We start from the raw sequence: 9,705 nt of genomic DNA on the forward strand, positions 1-9,705 counted from the left end.
TGTTACTATTTCTGGAAGGCTGACTAGTGACACCTCCAGCCAGGCAGGACTGAGTCCCCAGAGAGGGTCTGGGCATATGGAGGACAAGTCTGAATCTTTGGGGAGAGGCACCCTTGCACCACTCCCTCCCTGAACCCGAGGACTCCCAAGGTGGAGGGTTGGACCTGAAGCTAATGGGCCTTGCTGGTTGGTGCAGGTGAAAATTCAGCCCCGGGGCCATGGAGTTACTATAAATGGAAGAGTCTGGTCGTGAGCTGGGGCCCAAGGTACCTAGAGCTGAGGGGGCTGGGGATGTGACTCAGTTGGTAGAGTACTTGCCTAGTGTGCACAGAGCCCTCGGTTTGAGCGACAGCACCACATGAATTGGACATGCTACCACACAGCTGTAACACTAGCACTTGGAGATTGAGGCCTGTGAGGCCACCAGAGACCCTGAAAACAAAATGAAACAAAACCAAAGCTATAGTTGGGCTGTTTAGATGTCAGGCCACAAATACTTTTTGTTTTGTTTTGTTTTTTTTTTTTTTGGAGACAGGGTCTCTCTGTGTAGCCTTGGCTGTCCTGGAACTCACTCTGTATGTAGACCAGGCTGGCTTCGAACTCAGAGATCCGCATGCCTCTGCCTCTTGAGTGCTGGGATTAGAGGCTGTGGCACCACCACTTTCACTGCTGCCCTTGCCGCCAGGCTGACAGCTGCTTTATCTTTGACAGGCCAGTCACAGGGCCACACAAACCTGCTCAGGCTCCCTTGGCCCTGCTGATGTTTTTATTTTGGCTCTGCTGTCTCTGTCCCTGAGCAGACAGCAAGGGACAAGCCTGAGTGACTCTGAGACCAGAGATGGGACCAGACTTACTAAGGGCTGACCCTTGACCCAAGGCTGGTTGGTCCTACCCTGTCCCAGGGTCACTTGTGGATAATGGCCCTGCTTCCTCACTCTCTTTTTTAAAAGTTGCTTTCCCTGGAGCTGGGCGTGGTGGCGCATGCCTTTAATCCCAGTACTTGGGAGGCAGAGGCAGGCGGATCGTTGTGAGTTAGAGGCCAGCCTGGTCTACATAGTGAATCCAGGACAGCAAAGGCTACATGGTGAAACCCTGTCTCAAAAAACCAAAAAAAAAAAAAAAAAAGTGGACTCCCTGTAGTCCAAGCTGCCTTGGCTCACAGCAGTCTTTTTGCCTCAATCCCATCCCACCCCTGAGTGCTGGGATGGCCTGTAAGAGTCTATTCCTCTGACAGGTCACTGAGCGAGCTGGACTTCATAACAGGGAGTGGTGCCTGGGGCTCTCGGTGTTTGCTGGGAGTGCTCCTCTTCTGGGGATCTTTGTGGTAACCCACCTGGCAATGAGTTCAGCCCTTCAGGGGAAGTACGCTGGCCTGTGAACTGCCCTAGGTGTGCTCCTCGGTCTCCTGAGGGCTTGCAGGATGCGGGGGACAGAGTGGGAAAGGACTAATGGGTATTGATTGACCTGTGCTCTTGGCATGGATGTCCTGGCTGTAGACAGTACCTCCCTCTCATAGTATTTACTGAGGATCCTAAGCACGCCAAGGTCTGTGTTGGGGGTTACCATAGGGAGTTACCTGGCATATGCCCCCTTCCCTTGTGTGTGTGCGCGTGTGCTCCCAGGTTTTTAGACGAGGCCTCTCACTGGGACCTGGGGCTCCGTGATAGGCTAGGCTGGCTGGCCGACTAGCCCTAGAAAGTCCACCTGCCTCTACCTCCCCAGTGCTGGGATTATAAATGCATGCCACTGTCCTAGCCTTTACAAAAGATTTGTTAGCTGGGCCAGGAGGGTGGATGCCTTTAATCTCAGCACTCAGGAGGCAGAAGCAGGTGGAGCTTTTGAGTTTGAGGCCAGCCTGGTCTAAAGAGTGAGTTCCAGAACAGCCAAGGCTATATAGAGAAAGAAAACAAAAAATTTTTAATGGTTGTTTAACTATGTACATATGTAGCCTGTGTGGATTTGTACATGTGAGTGTGGTACAGGCTCGAAGAGGGGAGCAGATCCCTTGGAGCTAGATTACTGGTGGTGTGAACTGCCCGGCATGGATTCTAGGAACCGAACTCCTTCAAGAGCTATAAGCATCCTTAACAGCTGAGCCATCTCTCTAGTGCCATGCCAGGCTTTTCTATCATACATAGATGTATGCATGCATGGATGCAAGCAGGTCTCCTGCTTGTCTGACAAATATTTTAATGACTAAACTACCACTCTAGTATGTGACCTGACCTTTTCTTGCACTGTGCAGATTGAGGGAGGCCTGTGGTTGCCATGGGAGCCCAGTGCTGGCACCCAAGCAGACACCTGAGCCAAGGTGTGCCTACAGACAAGGTGACCTGGAGTGGAGTGAGCCTCTCGGAGTCTCAGGCCGTGGCCTGTCTAGCTCTCTGAGGCAGGACTCTGAGAATCCCCTTCTCTCTGTAGGTCAGCTATGTCATCTGAGCCTCCCCCGCCGCCGCCGCCGCAGCCCCCCACGCATCAGACTTCTGTCGGGCTGTTGGACACCCCTCGGCCCCGGGACCGCTCTCCATCCCCGCTGCGGGGCAATGTGGTCCCCAGCCCTCTGCCCACCCGCCGGACAAGGACCTTCTCAGCGTAGGTCTCAGGCTGGCCAAGCACACCACCCAAAATGGGGCTGCTACCAGAGCAAGCAGGACCTATTCACTAGACATCTCCCCGAAAGGCCTGGGGCTTAGAGAGAAGTACTAGTGAGAAAATGGGAGGGTACCTTCCAGAACTCACGGTACCATCCTTGTCACCTATGGGAGCTTGCCCCTGGGCTTTAGCTGCAGAGGCCTCTCCCCTATGAGGCCTTGACTTTGTCAGTTGTATGGAGAGGTGGGAGGGGGAAGGAGGGAGCAGTGACAGGGTGGCCACCAGCAGGGGTAGATTTTTTGGCTCTGAGAGTAGGAGATAGAGTTGTTCCAGTTTCTGAAGAGATGCTTCCCGAACTCCCAAATATATTAGCTCAGCTCCCTGTTTCCAGATAAACAAAGGACTGAGAAAAATGTGCCATGGTTAGTTACCCAGTCACTTCTATAGCTCTGTGTGGATAATGGCTCCCAGGGTTATACACATAGCCTGTGTGTGTGAGAGAGATTGTACAGGGTGGCCCCAGCCAGGCTTCCCTGGGGCACAGCTGGGAGAGTACCTCCAGGGGTGGGGGAGGGTTGCTATTGTAGAGGACTGATGGCTTCCTCTTGTCTCTCCTTTTTGTCAGGACTGTGCGAGCGTCACAGGGCCCTGTCTACAAAGGAGTCTGTAAATGCTTCTGTCGGTCTAAGGGCCACGGCTTCATCACCCCGGCTGACGGTGGCCCTGACATCTTCCTGCACATCTCTGAGTGAGTTCAGGGCAGCATATCTGGAGGTTGGGGGTCAAGGCAGGCCCGTCATGGCCTCATCTGTACGGGACAGCGTAATGGAAAGGTGCTGGGCAGGAGGGATGTGAGGTGTGTGAGGCTCGTTGTGACAATGACTGCGTGTGTCTGTGGATTGTTTGAGGTCTTGGGTGGGCCTGGCATGTTTAAGTGCAGAATGTTTATGGTAAGTTTGAGTGTCCGGTGCCTGGCCTGGGAGGACAGTGTCCCTGGGATGGGAGAGTGTGTTGGCTTCCTTAGGGGAGTGGACTGTCTGTTTCTTCTGCTCCAGGAAGGAAGCTCAGGGTTGGACCCTTTCTCCTGCCACTTGCTCACTGAGGCTCTTCCTTCCTGTCTGAAAGCCTGCGGGAGTCCAGGGTGAGGCCCACAAGGCCCCACAGAAGCTCCATCCTGGTTTGGCTCCTCAGGAGCTTTTGAGTTTCCTAGGAACCCCAACTAGAACTCCTACCCAGACTCCCTCCTTTGTCCCAAGCACCCAGCCTGCCCTGACTGTTTTGGCTGAACTTGAGACTGTCCAAAGCTTAGATCCTGGCCACACATCCAGTCTCACTCAGCCAGTGGCAGGCAGAACCTTTTTCCCAGAAGCCCCAACCAAGTCTGAAACCACAGTTTAAAAAAAAAGAGGGGGGCTGTGCTGCACCCTCTCTGCAGTGATTGACTATTCCCAGGTCTCCTTCAGCACCTGTAAGCTGCGTGTGGTGGTGTACACCTGTAATCCCAGCACACAGAAGGCAGAGGTAGGAGGGTTGGTGGAAGTTTTAAGGCCAGCCTGTTCTACACACTGAATTTCAGGTCAGCAAGGGCTACATAGTAAGACTCTTTGTCTCAAAGAATAAAATAAAATAAAATTCCCCTGCCTAGCACAGACCTGAGAAAGATAGTTGCTGGATGCGTTTTTACACACATATGAATGCATGCATAGGCGTACAGACACCCATACTGCCCAGGAAGGATTGCAGGTGATTTAGAAGCACACCCACTATATTATAAAAAGTAATTAGGGAGAAGCGGTGGTGGGGGGGGGCAGGGGGGGCAGGGGGCGGCAGTGCTGCAGATACTGTGAGGTGTCTGGGCCGGCTGTTGAGACTAGGCTATCAGAAACTTCCTGGTGGCCATATCAGAGAGTGAGAGAGAACATGCCTGCTCTGAGGTCCCCTCAGCAGAACCAGTCAGTTCCAGGGGATGTTGGCTGGCCCTGGCATCCAGGATGATCAGTGCTGGGAGACTATGAATCCATCCTCAGTTCACCTTGCTGGATCCCTTTGTACTTTTTTGTTTGTTTGGGTTTTTCTCTGTGTAGCCTTGACTGTCCTGACTCGCTTTGTAGACCAGGCTGGCCTTGAACTCACAGAGTTCTGCCTGCCTCTGCCTCCCAAGTGCTGGGATTAAAGGCATGCTCCCACCATGCCTGGCTCCCCTTTGTACTTTTAAGATATAGAGTCAATTTTGGTCCTCCTGTCTCTGCTTCCCAAGTAGCTGGGATTACAAGGCTGCGCCACCTGGCTTAGATTATTAGGTACTTTTTTTGAAGGCTCATTGGGTGGAAAAGACAACAGCAAAGACATAGTTTGTTCCTGGGAGTTCTAGGACCAAGGGCAGTGTGTAGAGGCAGCCAAGGAAAGCTGCCCTCTGAATTGAAGTCTCTGGCTTTTCTACCCACAGGCTCAGTTCTGAGATGTGAGCATCTAAGGTGGCTGGCAGGAGCCACTGGGTACTGAGTAACCAGCAAGATAGGTCCATCCTGGTGTCCCAGAGTGGGCCCGTGGGGCTTGTTTTCTATGGGCACAGACTGCTGTGTGTGTGTGTGTGTGTGTGTGTGTGTGTTCAGGGACCAAACAGAGGTCAAAGTTGGGTGTTTTTCATTATCATTCTCCACCTTAGTTGTTTTCTTAAAATGTAGTGAGTATTTACCTGCATGTATATAATAAGTGCACCACACACATTCTTGGTGCCTGCGGAGGCCAAAGAGGGTGTTGGAGCCCCGGGAACAGGAATTACAGATGGGTTGTGAGCTGCCATGTGGGTGCTGGGAACTAAATCCAGGTCTTCTGAGAAAGCAAACAACAAGGGCTCTTAACCCTGCCATCTCTCCAGCCCCATCTCCACCTTATTTTTATTTTTTATTTTTCCAAGACAGGGTTTCTCTGTGTAGCCTTGGCTGTCCTAGATTCAGGATTATAGACCAAGCTGTCCTCAAACTCACAGAGATCTGGCTGCCTCTGCTTCCCGAGTGCTGGCATTGTGTGCCCATCTCCACCTTATTTGTTGAGACAGAGTTTTCCACTGAACGTGGACTAACGGGTATAGACGTAGGCTAGCTGGCTCGCCAGCACCAGGGAATCCCCTGACCCCGCTTCTCCGGCACTGGACAAGTACACTTCGCCATGTTGGGCTGTTTTATGTGCCGGGGATCCAAACACAGGCATTTATAAGGTAGGTGCTTTCCAGACTAAGCCATCTCCTCAGCCCTGCTGACTGCTCTTTCTCTCCTGCAGTGTGGAAGGGGAGTATGTTCCAGTGGAAGGCGACGAGGTCACCTATAAGATGTGCTCTATCCCACCCAAGAATGAGAAACTGCAGGCTGTAGAGGTGGTCATCACCCACCTGGCACCAGGCACGAAGCATGAGACCTGGTCCGGGCACGTCATCAGCTCCTAGGGACCTGCAAAGAACCCCTTCTCCTGGGCTTGAGGGAGACTTTGGGGGGAGGAGGAGCAGGGCCACCCTGGATATAATGTTCTACCACACGAGATGGGGCCTCAAGGTGGGTGTGGCCCCTTTCAAACATTTCCTGGAGGAAGGAGTTGTGGGCAGCAGGGGTACTCTCAGCCACCAGTACAGCTAGCCTCTAGCCATTGCAACAAGCTCTGTCTGAAAAGCATTAAAAGCATTTGAAAAGGAGAGGCACCTGCAGAGGTTGAGTGGAGAGGGTCCAGTCAAGACGGGTAGGCCAATACATGCTATTTTCCCAGAAGCCCCCTCCAGATCAAGCAAACCTGTAAGACTCCTCCTGGAACTAGAGACAAAACCCCCAGATCTATTTGGCCTCCTGAAGGATGTTGCCAGCCCTGTGAGATTTTCCAAGACCCAGTGCCCTGTCTAACTTGGGACCACGTCAGATCCAGCTTCTGAGGGAGCTGGCTTATGGATGTGGGGCGCTTTCCTGGGGACTTTGTCTCTTGGTACCTTTGCAGCAGGTGTGTCTCCGCCTTCTGGGAAAGAGTCCAACCCTTGGGAGCTCCTGCTCTAGCCTGAGGCTGGGCCAGGCTAGGGCGCTGACCCCACTCTTGAGAAGGTTGGTCTTTTCCACTTGCTAGGGCTAAGGCAGCCTCCCTGTGGTATTAAGCCTATCATTAAGGCAGTGCTGAAAGTGGCTGTGGGGGTGGGGAAGAGAAGAGCTTCTGCAGGAAGGACAGTGGAGGGGGAGAGGTGCTTTATTTAACAACAGAACCTGGGCTGGTGGTCGAGCCTGTAACCTCTGCTCTTGGGAAGCTGAACTAAGCGTTCTAGGCCAGCCTCAGCACAGGGCAGTGGGAGTGAGTGTCCTTGCTCAGTGTGTGCAGGGCTCTGGGTTCCATGGCTGGCATAGACCCTAGACCAGTGACACCACAGAAGACAGGAGCTTGCTTGCTGATGGCCTTGTAAGGAGTTGGAGGAGAAAGATAATTTTGATTGGGAAGCGAGGCAGGCCTAACAAATGCCTAAGATCATGTTTTTTTCTTCCCCAGTGCTGGGGGAGCCCAGGGCCTTGGAAATGCCAAGCTACATTGAAGTCTCTGCCTTTTCTTTTTCTTTCTTTCTTTCTTTCTTTTTTTTCAGGCAGGGTCTTGCTGTATTGTTATGTAGCCCAGGCTAGCCCCAAACTCTTAGCACCGGTTTTATGCCTTGGCTTCCTACTTGCTGGGGTTACAGGTATGCCTTCATACTCTGCTGGTTTCTTTTTTAAAAACAGCTCAAACTCTCCCTCAGCGCCCTCTGCATGCCCCTGCCTGCAATGCTGTGTATTTGTGTTTCTAATGAACTGATCCTTAGACTCTTTTGGTGGTTGGCTTTGGCTTTAGTTGTGATTTAAAAATAGAAGTAGTTGGGTAATGGGTTTTGAAACATAGTTGAGAACTCATTTGTCAGAACAGGGGTACCAATTCTGCAGTGGTGACTGTGGGGCCACAGTGGTCCACATCATGGGGAGCACTGTGGACCTCTGCATATCTTAACAGTGTGTGTGTGTGTGTGTGTGTGTGTGTGTGTGTGTGTGTGTGTGTCTCCATCCTAAAGGTTCAAAGGGGGCAAATGCTGGAACTTTGACCCTGTGGCTTTCAGACAAGTGACACAGTGTTTGGAGGATGTGAGTTCAGTCCGTATGTGGTGGTGTACATCTAGGTAGTCCCAGAACTGGGGAGGCTGAGGCAGGCGATGCCTGGGGTTTGCAGGCTAGCCAGCCTAGCCTATTTGCTGAGTTTGAGGTCAGTGAGAGAACCTGCTTGTTATTTTAAAAGGAAGCTAGCTCCTGGGGAATGAAAACAGGTTGTCCTCTAGTAGCCACATATTATGTGCACAAACAAAAAACATGTGGATAAACTTGGGAGGGTCTTGTGTGGCTGGCTCACCACATCCACCAGCCTGACCACTTCTTTGTTTAGCTACTGGTGGATTTTTTTTTCTTCTACTAGGTCAAAGGTGGCCTTTTCCCCGCTCCAGGCTTGGCTTACAGCCCAGAGGCTCTCTTGGGGCCTCCCTGCTGGCCAAGAAACAGACTTCCAAAGAAAGCCACTTTTGCCAGGACCCAGGAAGGTCCCTGAGACTGACAGTCTTCTCTGTCATCCCATTGTCCCTAGTGGTCAGTATGGCTTTGCTTTCACTCTGATATAGTTAGCTTTGGGTGACACAAGGTTGACCCTGCTCCCCCACTGAGCTGGCAGCCTAGTTCTGCTGGCAGGATGGCCTCTGGATTCTTTTGTCCCCCAGGATCCTTTGTTTACAGGGCTTTCCCTGTATGGTCACATCACTTCAGCCTGTAGACTGTTCTGGAACTGCAGGGTATTGGTGTTGAAAAAGACTTGCTTTGTTCAGACAGGGAGCATCAATTTATAGACCAGAAGGGACTCTGTGCTGGCAACTAAGCAGGAGAGAGAATATGGACTCTGAAATTGGAACGCTTAACCCCATTAGTCAACTTTTTCTCAATAAAGTTTGTTTTGTGCAACAAGATGAGGTGTCTGTGAACGCAGAAGAGGTTCTTCTGGGAGGTTAGGTGCCTCCCAAGCACAGGTTCTAAAAATTGGGCAAGTGCCTTATCCAACACAGGAAAGCTGAGCTCTACAACAGGGCTTGGTAATGTGCTGGGGTCTTGGGGCTCCTGCTGCAGAGTTTGAAGGGGGCCTTGAGGCTCCCCTGGAACCATGTGAAGATTCAGTTTGAAGATGAGGCTGCCTGTATGAGGGTACATACAGATCCAGTGGCTCAGGAGGGCAACCGTGAGGTGAGCTGCCTTGGAGGGGGAGGGGTAGCCTGTTGGTTCCAATTCTTTAATGACTCTATTAGGAATTTATTAAAGGCATGTACAGCCTGACTTACCCTCAATAGGAGGGGAAGGAGATTAAGGAGAACAAGAATGAAACCTTCTGGGTATCAGTTCCGTGGGGGCAATTCCCCTGCTGTAATTCTCAGGAGTCCAGCAGATCATCGATCCGGCAGAAGAAGCTGCACCATCCGTGGACCGAGCCTGGAGGTATTCCCCGAGAGCCTGCAGGGATCTCTGATCTCTTTCTCCAGTTCCCTCCTTCCATCAATGGGATGGTCATTTTGCAGTATAATACCCAGGCTGGTGGTGGGCTGATACTTCCTCAGCTGAGTCTATTTAAGATGTTTATCAGTTTGTAGAGACAGTCTCAGTCAGGTGGCATCCCAAGACTGTTTGCACCTTGGGTCCAGACTAAGGCAAGGTCACATTCTCTTCACAGTAGCCAGTTGCCTATAAGGTAATGACAACCCAGGGTGAGGTGGTTCTGCCAAGGGATGAGATACTGATGAATCAGCAATTTTCCTGGTGGTTGCGACCAGCGCACCTGGCCTGTTCAGGGAGAGGCCAAACAAGATGGAATGACTACAGTAAACCAGCCCTGGGCTGCTTCACATTGGTGTGTTGTGGAGGTGGAGTGCCCAGCATGGGCCAAGGAAGAGGAAGTGATTCAGTGCTGCACATGCCTAGACTGTGCCTAGCAACGGACATATTTGAATTTGCTCATTACCTGTCGTCTTTCCACCCAGACATGGTTGGGAACAGCTTGGGTCATCCAGAGTGTCTATATGGGAACCAAGTATTCATTAGA

The 9,705-nt window shown here is 51.7% G+C and overlaps 1 protein-coding gene across 1 annotated transcript; it reads left to right on the plus strand.

The window, feature by feature from the left end:
• The first annotated feature begins 2,400 nt into the window (after positions 1-2,400).
• Carhsp1 (calcium regulated heat stable protein 1) lies at positions 2,401-6,807 on the plus strand. Its single transcript, XM_051167242.1, has 3 exons — positions 2,401-2,592; positions 3,218-3,340; positions 5,872-6,807. The coding sequence occupies exons 1-3, from the start codon at positions 2,429-2,431 to the stop codon at positions 6,032-6,034; spliced, it is 450 nt and encodes a 149-aa protein (XP_051023199.1). The 5' UTR covers positions 2,401-2,428; the 3' UTR covers positions 6,035-6,807.
• Positions 6,808-9,705: the final 2,898 nt, after the last annotated feature.

Source organism: Acomys russatus, chromosome 25 (genome assembly GCF_903995435.1).
Source record: "Acomys russatus chromosome 25, mAcoRus1.1, whole genome shotgun sequence".
Taxonomy (NCBI): domain Eukaryota; kingdom Metazoa; phylum Chordata; class Mammalia; order Rodentia; family Muridae; genus Acomys; species Acomys russatus.